Source organism: Tripterygium wilfordii, chromosome 1 (genome assembly GCF_013401445.1).
Source record: "Tripterygium wilfordii isolate XIE 37 chromosome 1, ASM1340144v1, whole genome shotgun sequence".
Taxonomy (NCBI): Eukaryota; Viridiplantae; Streptophyta; class Magnoliopsida; order Celastrales; family Celastraceae; genus Tripterygium; species Tripterygium wilfordii.
The window spans coordinates 8,090,573-8,106,754 of record NC_052232.1 but is presented as its reverse complement, the minus strand read 5'-3'; the positions used below and the strand labels follow the sequence as shown (position 1 = coordinate 8,106,754).

At 38.5% G+C, this 16,182-nt stretch overlaps 4 protein-coding genes across 4 annotated transcripts; 1 reads left to right on the top strand and 3 right to left on the bottom strand.

Moving 5' to 3' along the window:
- Positions 1-900: 900 nt before the first annotated feature.
- Positions 901-4,521, top strand: LOC119996781 (ABC transporter F family member 4-like). The gene is made up of 3 exons (XM_038843577.1): positions 901-1,409; positions 1,502-2,072; positions 3,222-4,521. The coding sequence occupies exons 1-3, from the start codon at positions 1,066-1,068 to the stop codon at positions 4,254-4,256; spliced, it is 1,950 nt and encodes a 649-aa protein (XP_038699505.1). The 5' UTR covers positions 901-1,065; the 3' UTR covers positions 4,257-4,521.
- A 279-nt stretch (positions 4,522-4,800) lies between these two features.
- On the bottom strand, positions 4,801-10,175 carry LOC119996789 (protein EMSY-LIKE 3-like). Its single transcript, XM_038843589.1, has 10 exons — positions 9,858-10,175; positions 8,508-8,716; positions 8,307-8,416; positions 7,969-8,221; positions 7,673-7,873; positions 7,518-7,586; positions 6,341-6,580; positions 6,093-6,161; positions 5,930-5,993; positions 4,801-5,261 (listed from the first exon to the last, which is right to left on the bottom strand). Exons 1-10 carry the CDS (start codon positions 9,883-9,885, stop codon positions 5,218-5,220), a joined length of 1,287 nt encoding a protein of 428 aa, XP_038699517.1. The 5' UTR covers positions 9,886-10,175; the 3' UTR covers positions 4,801-5,217.
- A 1,702-nt stretch (positions 10,176-11,877) lies between these two features.
- On the bottom strand, positions 11,878-14,773 carry LOC119999775 (G-type lectin S-receptor-like serine/threonine-protein kinase LECRK2). The gene has a single exon (XM_038847522.1). The coding sequence runs from the start codon at positions 14,537-14,539 to the stop codon at positions 12,263-12,265; it is 2,277 nt and encodes a 758-aa protein (XP_038703450.1). The 5' UTR covers positions 14,540-14,773; the 3' UTR covers positions 11,878-12,262.
- Positions 14,774-14,789: 16 nt separating this feature from the next.
- LOC119999812 (G-type lectin S-receptor-like serine/threonine-protein kinase LECRK1) lies at positions 14,790-16,071 on the bottom strand. Its single transcript, XM_038847570.1, has one exon. It carries the CDS (start codon positions 15,567-15,569, stop codon positions 15,060-15,062), a length of 510 nt encoding a protein of 169 aa, XP_038703498.1. The 5' UTR covers positions 15,570-16,071; the 3' UTR covers positions 14,790-15,059.
- Positions 16,072-16,182: the final 111 nt, after the last annotated feature.

Below are 16,182 nucleotides of genomic sequence, written 5' to 3'. Positions count from 1 at the left end.
TTGTCATGGTTTGGTTTTAGTTTAGTTTAGTTTAGGTAACCAACACTCAAATCAAAATCCATTGGTTTTTATTATTTTAATTAGATTTTAAACTGAAATAAAAGCAATGAATCAAATTCAATTATCCTTTTTATAACTTAAATTTCGAGCCAAACATACTAACATGGGTTGCATTTTCCTTGGCTAGTTGGCCATCTCCAATTACAATCCAATACACTCAAATAATGTGTTGTCTACTTGTCCAAAGCTCATAAAAAAAAAAAAAAAAAAACTTTTGGCTGGCTTATCTGAATTAAAATAATTCATATCAATAAGTGAGAATATTTTCTCTTACAGTCTTACCTAATCTTAGACGAATCAAATCAAAATGAGAATTAGTTCCCAATACCATAGAGAGATGCGTTATCTATAAATATATCACTTTTTGCAAAATTAAGTCTTTTTAATAAATTGCGGAGTATAGAATCCAACCTTACAATTCCTCTGCTCCCATGCCGTATTTGAGTTTAGATTAGTATCGAATATCTAAAAGATAAATTTGTATGGTGTCGGTTATAGAAAAAGTAATGGACTTTGGATTTCATATATAATTGGGAATCGATTGTTCTGAATTTCGACCAAACATAAAGTGTTAAAATTAATTTATCTAATCTGAACATAATAATACACACCCAAACATCCACCTTTAGGCAGCCTGTGCTTTTTTGTTTTACTTTTACCCCTAAACGGGTCAAAGTTCCCTTTTTACCCCTAATTGAACAAGAAAAGTCAACAAAATTAAGGGGTATTTTCGTCAACGGACAGAAATCCAGCACGGACAAGCATTGGAATTTCCATAATATAGGAGCAATTCACAAAGAATAACATAATAAATCATTCGAAAACCAAGATATATCGGATTTGTGTGGAAAACGAGCCAAAAAAACATATATAAATATAAATTTAAACAGTAACATAAAATAAAACCCTAATTTTTGTAAAAAATTTTGTTTTTCAAAAGCAATACGAAAATGGAGGGACGGGAATAGAATTACACAACCAACGCACCCAATCATCATCTTCATCATGGAAAACCAAAACCAAAACCAAAACCAAAACCAAACATGGAGTACCTGGGAGGAGCTGCTGCTAGCGTGCGCCGTCAAGAGACACGGTTACAAGGACTGGGACTCCGTCTCCATGGAGATTCAGACCCGGACCTCTCTCCCCCACATCCTTACCACCGCTCACCACTGTAAACTCAAGTACCACGACCTCAAGCGAAGATTCACCACACCAGCGGCCAAGCCCGATGGCGAACAGGTGGCGGAAGGTGACAAAGTTGACGACGTGCCTTGGCTCGAAGAGCTGAGGAAGATCCGCGTTGCCGAGCTGAAACAAGAGGTCCAACGATACGATGTCTCCATCTTGTAAATCTCCTCGTAATTTTTTTCTTCCGATTTTTGAATTATTTTTTTAAAAATTTACTGGATCTGACCCGGAGTTTGATCTGTGATTCTAGGTCTTTGCAGTCGAGAGTGAAGAGACTGGAGGAAGAGCGAGAACGAGAGCGAGGATTGCGAGAAGAGAACGGAAACATACGAGAGAAACCAGATCTGGAAGAAGAGAGATCAGAAAACGACAAACGAGGCGACGATAAAGGTGGAGAGCGACTGGAGATGCCGGTGAAAGTTGAGAACCGGAAGTTGATTCCAGGCGAGGATTCCGACCGGGAAAACCGGTCTGTTAACGGATCCAATTCCACCGGTTCGAACAGGAAAGCAATCGAAAAGGAAATGGTCAAGTCCGAACCCGAACCGGTTCAAACCGGTGGAGATGAGCCGCGACCGGTTTTGAGCGGTTCGAACTCGAAACCGGATGGAGAAGATGACTCGGTAACGCAGATGAGCAGTGACGTGCAGAGCTCGGCGAGTTTAGGAAGTAAGAGGAAGCGGAAGGTGAGGAAGAGAAGGGCCGTTTCCGGTGATAGCGTCAAACAAGTGCCTGTTAAATCACAGCCGTTGATCCAGGTTCTGGATTCGATCAGGTCATCTCAACACGGTCCTCTGTTTGATTGCCGCCTCGAAAGCCAGGTACAATTCTTTTTCTTTTTTATTTCTTGTAAAAAAAAATTTAAAATTTTTTTCTCAATAAGAAAAAATTATATTTTTATTAATGAATTTTTTGTTAGTAATTCTCATTTTTTAGATTTATTCATATTTTGTGGTTTAATTTCAATAAATTAGTCTTTTCTTGTCTTGTAACAAAGCAAATGACTAACCTAACTACGTGTGTGGGATATACGTGGCAGGTGTATCTATGATCTAACCCTACAATCTATCATAGCCGTCCGATCAGACCCATTGTTTTTTCATTTTTCAAAAAACATCCTATGCATTTCCTTATTTGTCCAAGCAGACATAAGAGTAGGGGTAACAAAATTTTGTCTTGTGTGAATGATCGAATTTTTCGACTCCGATTAAACCAAGTCTGAACATAAGTTTTATGTTTGAAATATAAGTTTAAATACAAAATTCTTGTCCAATTTAAAAACGGGTCAGGGTTCAAAATCTAAATACATAAATTTTATTCGGTTTACTTGTTTGGACCCTAACCTGCATTAGATTGTTGTCCGGTTTATTTGTTTGGATTTAAATCAATCTGGGTTTGGTCAATTAAATACGTCCGGACATGTAAATATTTCGTAAACACGTGTTGTTTGTTCCAAAATCGATTTTTTGTCACCCCTCCATAAGAGGATGATAGAAAATAAATTATATCTATTAATTATTTTAATGGAAAAGAAATTCTGTCTAATAATTATTTTAATTGAAAAGAAATTGAATAAAAACTATTTTTAAATTTTATAACTAAAACTAAAGTGTAAATTACGAAAATTAAAGAAAGACTTTAATAGCGGGAATGCAACCGTTCGTGGTGTATGGTCTTTTGGTCAAAAATATTCCGTCTTTGAATGAGAAATAAAGTTTTGGATAACTTATTTTCTTTCAAAGCAATTACTAATTATGTTTCCTTATCTAACAAAATATGTATTTGTTTAATTTCCTTTGGCCTTTTTCCTGCTTACAAAATTATGGGTGATGATACACACCATTTTTATCACTCTAATTAGTGGTTTCAGTGTGTTTCTGCTTACAAATTAAGCATCATGTACATTTTCTGTTTGATTTATTTGAACAAAGAGAGATACACTGATGTAATATATACATATAAATGTGCAGGAAACTGAGGAATACAGGAATATGGTTAAGCAGCATATGGATCTGGGAACAATACAAGCTAGACTGGACCAAGGCTCTTACAAATTTTGCACTCTTTCATTCTACAGAGATCTTTTACTTCTCTTCAACAATGCCATTGTTTTCTTCCCCAAATCCTCCCAAGAATGGCTTGCCGCTTGCGAACTGCTCACCCTTGTTTCAGCTGAAATGAGAAAGGAAACCCAGAAATCTGATTCTACGCAGAAAACAGCCAGTGTTCCCTCTCAACCCAAGCCTGAACTTGAGAAGTCCGATTCATTGCTCGCGAGACAAAAATCTTCAGCACCCATTGTAGTTTGTCGCAAGCGTAGTTCAATCTCATCGAAGTCTTCTCTCTCATCTAGCTTTGCGAAGAAGGTTGATCCACAAGAAAGCCGAGATGACAATGAGGATGACGACAACAACAAAAAACCAGCTATCGATACAGAGCCAATTGTTGTTGAACAACAGAGTTTACTGAACATCAAACCAGACTCCAAGCCTAAAACTGGTACAAGAAGCACTAGAAGAGGCAGCAAACTCCTCAGCGCCAGCAGTGCCACTCCTAACAGGAAGCAAAGCACAATACTCCCAGGTTCTAAAGCAGCTTCAAATGACAAGGTGGAAACTCATAAAAGTGATAAGAAGAAAGCTGAGGCATTGGCATTGGAGAAGAAGAAAGCCGCAGCAGATTTCTTGAAGAGGATAAAGAAGAATTCTCCGCAGGAAGGGTCGAAGAGGAGTGTCAGTAAAGGTAGTAATAATAACAGTAGTGGTGGTGGTGGAGAGCAGAAGAAGAGTATTAGTGACAAGAAAGACAAAGGCAAGGACAGGATGACGAGGACTCTCAGTGAGAGAAAACAAACAAAGGATGAGGGCAGTCCATCAAAGCGGAGCATTGGGAGGCCACCAAAGAAAACAGCGGAGGTGTCCACAGTCACCGGGAGACGGAGGAGGGAAAGTGATGGAAATGGGGTGGCGGAAACGAAGCGACCTGCAAAAAGATCCAGGAGGTAATGAATGGCTCCGTGTAAATTAAATTATGTTAGGTTGGTGATCACCAGTGATTATTTTTACTAATTGACCTTTTGGTTTGTTCTTTTGAACCCATTTCCTCTTGGTCATGGGGTAGGGCAAGGGTCTGGGCTTGCCGCTAGGGCAAGTTTTAATACGTCTTTTGTAAGGGTACTGTTGTATCAAGTTTCATTGTCTTTTAGATTCAGGTTTAGAACATCAATCAGTCATTTCCTCATTAGAAGCATAGGAGTTAGTTGTGCTTTCATTTTTGTAGCATTTCTCCAATACGTATAGCCAACAAACACAGACAATTAAATCCAAAAGCACAAGCTTCGTCATTGAAGAAGTTTCTTTTTTTTTTGTTTTTTTTTATGACGAGAAACCATGGTAAACTCCAGATACTTGTATCGCCCCAACTCTCCCCAGGTGCCTGATAAGTTGTACAATATTAATAGAGAGTTGAACTTGAAGACCTAGCGGCACGAACTGATCCCCAGCTTCATCATATTGACCAAAAAGAAAAACATACAGAGAGGGGGTACCATTGAGGTAGCACAAGACACGCTTTATACACGAACACATTAAGTACTAAGCAAATTGCTAATCAGATAATAATGTTACAAAAGCATTAGCCTCTCTTTTTTTATAACCCTAGAAAGCATTGGCCTTTCACTTGTGAATCTGCAGACGTTAACAAAGAAATCAAATGACCTGCAACAATTTCCTTCCTACAGTAGGAACTAATTCAGAAACCCGAACCCATAGTCATCCCATGTTGGGAGATGCTTTTTTGTGGGATGGCAGCAGACATGAAAGTAACTTCAAAATCAGATCTCTCCGATGGCTCAAGAATCTCCCTCCATTAACCTCGTTGGCATAGCAAAAGTAGCAAGCTAAAACCACTTTAGCAACAAAAGTGTGAAGTTATGCTGTCTACTATCAGAAACTGTTTCTGTCATCCTCAACCCATGGAATGCCCACGCGAATACTGAGGACCACCCTCATCTGTTTGAAACCAAAGGAAAAGCTTGCAGTGTTTAGATGGGACCAATCCAGGTAAAACATTACAAATTTCAACTTCCAGATCAGGATTGAGTGACAGCAAGGGTAACGGGTTTCTTTTGCTAATCTCAACCAATTATATAGTGCAATTAGAATTGAATGGTAGTTACAACTTTTTGGTTTGTATAAAACAACATTAGCAAGCCCAAAGGAAAAATATGTAGATGTAAGCATTTTCAATGTAAAAAAGCAACGAACTATCTTAAAAAATCCAAAGTTATATGTTGGGTGAATACAACGGAAGTTCAAAAGCAATTGGTTAGGAATCCATAAGCAGAAGATAACCTTGACCGTGGAAAACTTGCTTGCATTGCCAAGTAAATTTGACAAGGATGCTTTCAAATTATTTATTCCTAATAGTATTTTGAACACGTATAAAATCCACATGGGATGTGCATTGCACATGCCACTGCATTCATAACATGAGTTTATTTTAGTGTTATTATTCTTAATATAGCTACATTTATGTCGTGAAAATGCCAAAGCACACAAAGTAGACCGGTGGCATATTCATATGTTGCTCAAACAGCTCATGGTATACACTAGCCCATCTAAATAAAAGATAAAGAGAACAAACTCTGGCGCCTGGAAAAAAAGGTAAGGAAACATACCACTTTCACCATCAGATAGATCTGTAAGCCTTGAAATCGCATCGATAAGTGCTTGCTCATGCTCCTATTTTGTAAAATAACTTGTTCAGTTGTGCAGAATTTCGAGAATGATAGAAATACTGATATAAGAATAAGAAAACTTTAGCTTGGTTACTCGTACGACCTTCAGCACTTTCTTCGCTTTCTCAACTTCAACAGGATCCGGGGGTCTGGCACAAAATACCCTCTCCACCTGCCAAAAACAACAGAAAATGAATGCATAAGTAAACCACTCTTTTTTCAGTAAATGGAAAATAGAATTTATTAAAGGAGAGTGACAAGGAAAGAAGGCTGATAACCTCAAGAAAAAGGAATTTACAACAATGTAAACAGCTCATAGTTGTTGATCTGAAAACATATACATTCAATTACCTCCTTGATCAGAGTCTCTGTGTGAAGAATTCGTATATCATCCGGTGCTTTCTTTCCAACACCATTCTGCGATGGCAATAAATCTTTTCTGGAATGACCTTTTGGGACACCTCTACCTCTTCCTGACCCTGGAACTCCATCACGGCCTATACCCCTATTCATCCCATGACCTGGTCCACCATAACCACGACGAGATATTCCAGGGTCCTCACCCACCCACTGTATATCATCAGGAGATATCTGTGATAGGAAACGAAACAAATACATCATTCAAGTAAAATAAATAAAAAAAAAAACTAATTATTTCAGGAGAAGCAGTTGATTCTGAAGCTAGAAAACAGGTGACGTGTTTTAGTTTGAATTGCTAGGTGGTGAAGTCTGAGATTTCGTAGTCTGTTAGGACGAGTAGCATAGCTGCATAATTTTCTCATGCAACTAGACAACTTCTGACTCTCAAAACCCAGCATGACATCCTTCTAGGGATTATAAAATAGAAGAAGTCAAATACGCCATGCCCCATTTCCTAGGGATAATTCAACTATAGCAAAAGTTGCATAAACTACACACTACTTTGCATTTTGAATAGCTAATATTATATCATTCTTTTGCATCACGATAATACCCAACTGATTAACATTAAATGCAAGCAAATAAACCACTATTATAGTAGCAGTAATCAGTACTGCAAGCATTGAAAACACAAGTATCATCAATATGCCGGTGACACAAAATTACGCCTGCATCACCGGACCAAGACTTGTCACTTGCTCATCGTTTTCATTCTTCCAATAATCAGTATTAGAAGTTTAATCATAAGAAACAGAGAGAAGTAGGAAACTCACAGTAACTCATAAACCTTAAATGGGATTATCAGAACCTAAGCTAAGACCTCTTCAAAACTCAGCACTCAAAGAAAAAATTATAGAAGTGTCAACTGTAATATAACTAACAAAACATAACTATGTGAATAGTTGATCGCAACAAGAATATGCATCCTTTAAATTTTAGTAAGCACATCCATCATTGCTCCTTAAATACCTCTAACAAAAACATATCATACTAAAAATAGTTCAGAAAAAAAAAAGGTTTATGAGCACTTAAATGGCAGCTCATAGCATCATTTGTTGACAAGAATAAGTAAGACTTCTAAGTAATGGAAACAAGGCAACAAATATACCTCTGAGAGATTAACCCATTCCCATGTCTCCTTTTGAGTATGCATATCATAGACCAAAGCATGCCGTCCCTAAAAAATAGGAAGAGTGAAATGCTGATTCTTTAACAAAGGAAATTGGAAAAAGACATCAAACTTCTATCAAGAGCCACAAATACCTCAACTGGATTGTAGTCGGTTATAACAGCTTCATAAAAGTTATTGTCATCGGGCCAACGAGTTTTCACTTTCCTGCCAATCAACGGGTCAAAACCAGTTCCTTCAGGAGCAGCTCCTGAAGATACTCGAGTAACTTGACCCCTACCACTTGGACCAGAGGGAGTATAAGAAATAGACTTCGAAGATGCACCGGGCATACCCTGTGAGATAGAGTAGAACAGTAAGAATTAAGGTAGCACATATGATTAATACACTTGCATCATGTTCTATACAATAAATATAAGATTTTGCTCACCGGTTTTTGCTTCTTCCCCTTCAAACCAGAGATAGATCCTCTCTTAGCAGCTGATGATGATGGTTGGTGAGAAGCAGCAACAGCTTGTGCATGAAATGCTGGAGATGGTCCACCAAACGATTGTGGTTGAACTGACTGTGCAAACTTCTGTTTCTTGCGAGATGCAGAGACAGTCGAAGTAGGCATTGAATCATGAACTGCTTGACCAGTACTAAGCATGCCAGGTTGATGCCCACCTGCTTGCCTCCACTCCCTGAAGGTATTACCCATTATAGGACCAATAAGAAGACAAGAGATACCAAAACGGCAGAAATTCAGACAAACAGATGTTATCAGACCTTATCCTTCGTATTGTGTCATCAGCATTTACTCGGGCTAGAAGCTCTCTGTGCTCCTCATTTGACAATCTCAACTCTTTTCGAAGTTCAGTTATCAAACTTTCCTTCTCCTGAAGAAAATACAGTCATGTAGCGTCATATAAACCTGATCAAACAAATTTGAAGAGATTAGATCTGCAAAATTTATAAAACAAAAGGTACCCAAGTAATGGCATCAGCTTGAGCTTTAAAGGCTCTTAGAACTGAACTATATGCTTCTTGCTCAAGTTGGTGGATTTGGGTCTCCATATCAGTTTCACCATACATCCTCGGGTAAGGCACAGAACCTGCTATAGATCTTCCATTAGCCGCTATTCGTCCCCCTCTAGACATTCTGTTCTGATGTGATGGAGGAAGATCATCATCAGTACCTGCAATGATTTCAAAGAGATTAAAAACAGAAATGAAAACTGAAAGTCACTCACCGTTTACAACATCATACAGTAAAGGAAAAGTATTTCTGGTTTGTTTCAGGAGAACAAACATAAGTTTAGAACTCAGTTATTGTGCAAATTTGGGCAAGAATGCTTCCTGCTGTAGGAGACACCTAATGTGACTAACCCTTGAGGCTATATGCATATATCTCACGTCATTCTCAAACTCCGAGCGACCGTTATGCTATCTCTAGAACTCCAGTGTATACAAGTCTCCCAATAAGTAAATGGTTGTACCAGTTTGCATGATTTTCACATCTAGATACGAAGTCCATACCATCGATGTCTTCGTCAAAATGTTGCTCAATTGAGCAGATGAATTTCAAAAGCAAGAACCATTCCTATCTTCCATTAGTGATTAGTTGCTACATATTACTGAAACAAGTGCTCATTGTAGGATGAAAACACAACGTGTGAACCCAATAATTTTTTACAGCAATTATATTATGCCCAACAGAATGTCGCCACAGAGAGTCACCCAGGACTTGAAGAGTTCTACACAGAGGGCCCACATATTCCTCCTCCGTCTCTTGTTTGAAAGACATCCAAGACTTCAAATGACTTCATATCTTGTCTTTTTCCTTGGTTATACTGAATACTTCCGACAGTGACTAAGCCATCCAACATAATCTGATATATTTTGAGAAGTCTTCCATGATAAATTTCAGAAAGGCATAAATTTCAATCATAAAGAACTTGATGAATCTTTGGGAGAAAAGCAGCTTTAAACCCTAAATTTATCCTCTACAAACCACACAAAACTAAATTTACAAGAAAAAACAAGAATTCCACTATACTATAGAAATTTACAGCTTAAAACCCTCACTTTATCCCCTACAAACCACACAAACCTAAATTTACAAGCAGAACAGGAATTCAACTCTACTTTAAGAAAATTACAACTTAAAACCCTAAATTTCGCATCTTAATAACTGAAACCCGAGACACTGATTCCGCTTTCAATTCCCACGAAAGAAATTAGATAGATTTCAACAATTCCCACAAACAACCCAGTTAAAAAAAAACCCAACTTGATCCAGAAACGCTATTAAGATTCAGTTTTTGAGAAGGAACTCACCGCTACTGTCGTAGGGCTCGTAGTCCATAGCCAGCGTGTCCTAAAGGAAATACCACTGGAAACCAAGAACGGAAACCACAAGAGCCCTAAAATTCGATAGCAACCCAGATATTCAACACAAAAACCAGTCCGGACGGAGAGATTTCGATGCGATTTGCCAATCACCACAAGCGAGACAAATCCTGGTCGTTTCAACTTCAGCTATCACAACAGAACTGATCAATTAGAGCTCGAATCGAGTGGGCTGCACTGGCACTGACATTTTTTCTCTGGGAAGCTCGGGAGACAGAGAGTGAAGGAGCACAAAATTAATAATTTTTGTTAAAAATTAAAAAACATTAAACAAAATAAGGAATGAAAATACACGGACTCGAATTGTTTATTAAAGCGTTTTGTGTAATGAATTTATTATTGTTTTGAGTTCCGTCCGCTTATTGGGAGGAGTGGGGCTGTATGGGGAAGCCCATTTTGGAATCCCTGATTGGTTGTCATGTTTTTTACCGCAGTTTTTTTGTCTATAAATATTTAACATCACTTTTTTATTTATTGATATGCACACTTACATTAATAAAGCAGTTTCCCTGCACCAAAAATGTGTCAAATATCATAGGAAACGCGCATGCCCCATCACGTGTGGAGGGTTGCACTTATACCGAGTAAATGTTATTAGATGAATCCCGTATTTTATTTATAGTGTATGATCCCGCATCAGAATCTTTCTTTATAAATAAAATATTTATCAATGTCACCGCTCTATCAAATGCACCCTTAGATATACAATCCAAGGATGCTAAAACATTCGTAACTCTATTACATTCTTTAAGAGCATGTTGTAGGGAGCTAAACATGAATCTCCTCTAGTAGAAGCGCTGACACAATCTCAATGGCGTCCCCTTTCATCTAATATTGGGTAAATCCATATACGTATATTCATGTGTAATGAGTTGACATTTATTAGTTGTGAGTGGATTTTCGAATTGAGAGGAGAGATACTGTCGTTTCAGAGTACTACCATGTAGTTCTGCATTCATTAATATTATTCTGATATTAGCCATCTCTTTAGCTGTATTTTGTTCCTATCTCTCATCAGTTTCAAGTTTGATAAGCAATGATGGAGCCAGAAATTTACGGAAGGGGACCGAAAGAACTTGAAGAGCTTATTGCCTAATTTGGATTGGCAAAGCTTCTATTAGCTGAGCAAACTAAAGCGGCACACCCAGGAATTAGAGGGACTAATGGATACTTTGCTCCCGAATGATTCAGGAGCAAAGTATCAATCACTGTTAAAATTAATTTGTATAGCTTTGGAGTAATGCTGCTAGAGCTCTTCTACTGCAAGTCAAGTGAATTGCATTTGCAGCTGAGAGAACTCAAGACAAGGCACTCATTGATTAGGCTTATCAAGAGGGCCCTTCTATCATGAGGAACGTCACTTGTTTGCACGGGCGGAGCCGGGAAGTGATGATGGGGTGGGTTGATGCATTTTGATCTATTCAAACAATTTTAACGGGAGTTCGGGTATAGCACCATGCCCTTCAAATTATAGTTCATACTACTGTCTGCCTAAGCTAGCAAATTAAAAGTCATGTAACAGCAACCCTGTTATCAGTTAATTTCTGTTTGATATATTTTCTAACAATTCATTTTTTGTTAGTCTACAATTTAAACATGGACTATTTTGCGGATCGATTAATCGCTTCAACATCCAACCTTGACAAGAAACTTACTTCACAAACTTTTCTTAGATTATTCAAATTGGAATGAAGATCGAAAAAGTCAACAATCTAAGTTGATGTTACATTTGCATAGAGATCTTAATCCTTGAATGTGTTTTCTTGTGATTCATAACATTTCAATTCTGAAGTCGTCATCTTCATTATCCTCTGAGCCTTTATCCCAAAATTTTAGGGTTGACTACATCAGAATATCAACAAGAATCCACTGTGTACTTATTTCAGCCATTCATTTCGATTCTAAAGTAAATACACAAAATCACTTTCATTCATCTGTGACAATAATGAAACTAGACAATTTGACAAATATTGCAGGGTATAAACAACTCTGGAAAATAAAACAGCCAAAGTTGACAAGAAACTACCTGGAACAATGACATCAAACTTACTTTTCAAACCTCTTAGATTTTATTCAAAATGGACAAAGGCAACATCACCCCAGTTCGTCCTTATTCATATGGATACAAAAAATACACAGACAAAGGCATTGACATGTTCAGAAACATACATGTGGTAATGTAGAACAGTAAAATAGTTCAAAATGAGATGAAATTTGAAGGGCATGGAGGCACAGAGACATCTATGACTCCCTCAAGCATGCATGTGACCTTTCTCATGGTCGGTCGAAGCGAAGGATCCTCTTGAATACACCAAATTGCCACCATCTTCAAGTCATTTCAAGTCATTTCTTGCCTCCTCATCATTTTCCACCATCTTCTCCATTTTTCTTTGGGTATAACAATGATAAGCCCAATCAATGAGTGCCTCCTCTTGATTACAACCCACTGCAAATGCAACACTAGATTTGCAGCAGATGATCTCAATCAGCATCACTCCAAAGCCATAGACATCAACTTTGACAGTGATTGATCCTCTCCTGAACCATTCAGGAGCAAAGTATCCAATAGTCCCACGTACTCCCGTGCGAGTTACTCTCGTTTGATCAACCAACAGAAGCTTTGCCAATCCAAAGTCAGAAATCCTAGGAACAAGGTACTCATCCATGAGTATGTTTTGTGGTTTTATGTCACAATGGATGATTTGGTTGCTGCACTCTTCATGCAAGTACATTAGGCCTCTAGCAATCCCCAATGCAATTTGCACTCTTTGATTCCAGTCTGGCCTGGAAATACCAAACAACAAGCTGGCTAAAGATCCATTGCTCATGTACTCGTAAACCAAAAGCCGGTTCTCCCCCTCATCGCAATAGCCAAACAACCGAACTAGATTCCTGTGATGAGTTTGTCCAATAGCATTCACTTCTGTTTTGAATTCTTTCTCACCTTCTTGCACTACCTTATCCAGCTTCTTGACAGCGAGGAATCTTCCGGGATCTGATTTTAAGACCCCTTTATAAACTGTGCCAAAAGCACCTTTACCCAATTTTTGCTTGAAGCCCCCGGTTGCTTCCTCGAGCTCTTTGTATGTGTAACTCCTTACACTTGAACTTGTCATGCTTGAAACTGATGAAAGATTGAGTTGTTTTTGTCTATACAAGAAGAATATAGCTAAAGAGATGGCTAATATTAGAAGCAGATTGATAAATGCGGAGCTCCCCAATAGTACAGAAATGATGAGAATCACAGTGGACTGGTCTTTTTTCGAGGGGCAATTTTCATTGAGCAACATATGTGTGACATTAACTTTTGGTACCTTAATCAGAGCTTTTCCAGCCACACTTGCATCTTTCCTTCCATTGGACAGAGGATGCTTCTTCTTCCAACAACTCTCCTTCCCATCAAAAATGATCGTCGCGCAGAAACAGTCTTCACGGCACAATTGCTTACATGTCTCCTCGTCCACTCCACTACCAACCTGCAAGTCATAGTCCGTCAACGGCCAATTTGTGTTGAGAAGCTCTTTAAATTCTATCAGTTCATGCCTTGCTTCCCATCCATTAGCCTGGCAACTGGGAAGTGGGAAATCTGGTTTACAACCTTTGTACTTATTCGACTGGTCCAAGAATGAATACCCTTCTGGACAGAAGCAATTGGGTTCACTGTTTGTTACAGCACAATAGCTGTTATATCCACAAGCCCCACTACCAAGATCCCCCGTGATTGCCAGGCAAATATCTTCGGGAATACTTTGTAACACTTCCCATGTCAAGTTATCGCAGCCTGCCTTCCTTGGGTGATAGTATTGTCTGAAGACTCCATCATGACCAATCCTGGCTAACTGGTAGAAATCTTCTTTTGAACCACCCAAGTTTTTTCTTGTTAGGTTGTAGATTTTCTGGGTACCTTCTTTGATGTATATATATCCAGCCTCATCAAAGATTAAGGTGGAATTTCCACCAACTGTTCCACTGGACCAATAGGCTGCAAACTTGTGTAGTGATGGCCTTGACAAAGGGTAAAGTACCAGATTTCCATCACCTTGTAAACTTAAAAGGAATCTCCCATCAGCATAACTTGCAGGTGATTCTCGAGAGGAAAGGTTGGTCGGCGTGTCAAATATCTGCCCCGGCAAGATTGTGTCAGTAGGCAATTTGAAGCTTTGCCATATTGGATCAGAATCTCCATTTAGGAGCACAAAGTTCCCCACATCCAGCATCGCAGCACATGTAGCTGCTGCTACTGCGACACCATTTGTTGTTGCGTTCCATAACTCTGCGCCTTGAGGGTCAAAGAGTACAAGCTCACCAGTTTCTGTCAGATTGACTGATGACCCTTTTGGTGCAGGATTATTTCCATTTGCTGACCAAACAATAGTTTCATCTGGGATTTTGTTGAACCAAATGGAAAGCAAGAAGAGACTCCCATTCTTCCCAGGGAGTTCACGAAATCCGAAAGCAAATTCACCAGAAGGTGAAGCCCAGAAAGAATTTGTATCAAGTGAAGATAAAGAGGAGTGCTTTTGTACACCACAGTTAATGGCAGCAGAAGCAGTTGGAAGAAGAAGCAGAAGCAGGAGAGAGTTGAGGACAAGAAGAGTTGAAGAAGCCATTATTTGCTTTTAGTACAAGTTTCTTTCTTTTGCTCATAACCAAAGTTATATATAATGATCAGACTATATATTTCTCCGAATCAGTAAGAAGTGCAAATCTTTTGAAACTCTTGCCGAGTAAACTAGCATTTTAATGGTGGTTGACCATTCTGATCACCAAAACATGAAACTCTTTTTCTAAGCAAGTTCCTTGTGTAACCTTCTTCATGTTTTTTCAGAGGAAAATTCATATTTATAAAACTACACAAAACAGAACAACACGGTCAGCATCCAAAATTATAATTGTAAAAGAAAAACAGTCATTTTGCATGTCATGGAGACTTTACATGGAACAAGATAATTGTAAATATAACATAGAGATACAGAGAGAAATAGTCAGAGAGAAACATTCAACAATTTTACGTGTTGAAACTTGAAACATAGAGATACAGAGAAATTAAAAAATAAAAGACATAGTCAAAGAGGAAAATCAGCACATAGATTTTGCATGGTTTCGCAGTGTGCCTGTTTCTATAGGCGCCTATACATACATATATATGAAACCAAACATAAGCTTATAACAGTATGGCCATACTTTTGACATCCCAAAAGTACCTCGGGACGATAAGTGAGGGCACTTGTCCAGTAGGGTTACGGCCTCTTCATTCTCCATTTCCATTGCAAGACTCTTTCTGCAGCATATGATCACCAACAATGTGACTCCGTAACTATAGACGTATACTTTTGCTGTAATTGGTTTGTTTCTGAACCATTCAGGTGCAACATATCCCCTACTCCCTCTAATGACAGTTTGAGTTCGAGTTTGATCACTCATCAGGAGCTTTGCCAAACCGAAAGCTGATATCCTTGCTGTGAATGATTCATTTAGGAGTATGTTTTGAGGCTTGATATCGCAATGGATGATCTGTGCGCTGAATTTTTCGTGCAAGTACGTAAACCCTCTTGCCATTCCAAGTGCAATTTTGACTCTTTTGTTCCAGTCAGGTCTTGAAATTCCAAAGAGAAAGCTAGCTAATGTGCCATTGCTCATAAACTCATACACCAAGAGGTTGTGTCTGTTTTCGTCACAATATCCAAGCAATTTGAACTTGTAGTCCTGCCTTCCTTCGAGAGAGGTAGCTTCTTCTTCCAACTGATTCGTCTTTGATGACAGCAACTAAACGGTTGCAATCATAGAGGCCAGATACATTGCAGTTCTGTTCATACAAGTCCTCTGGCTTTCAACTGCCTTCATCACAGTTCAGCATTCTGTCTTGCTTGCAGCCACTAAACTTGTTAGTTGATCGAGACAAGGAAAACCCAGCATTCACAGTCAAGCCTCTGATTAGCATCTTTACTACATAAGCTATTGAATCCACAGGTGCCAGTTCCCAAATCACCATTCATTTCCGAGCAGATATCGTCAGGAACTGACCAGATTTACTTTTGCATTTACAAACTACCAACATCATAAACAATAATTTGAGCAAGTTAATTCAAAGTGTTGAACTGTCCAGTCAAAAACTGTGGAAATGCAATAAACTGCACAAGCTGTTCAAGTTTGCTCAGCCAACAAAAGATTGGTTGATCCAGAATAAGAAATTAAGGTAATAGGCTCCTTACATCAACAATGGTAATATTTACCATTTAGAGCTGGTCAGTCA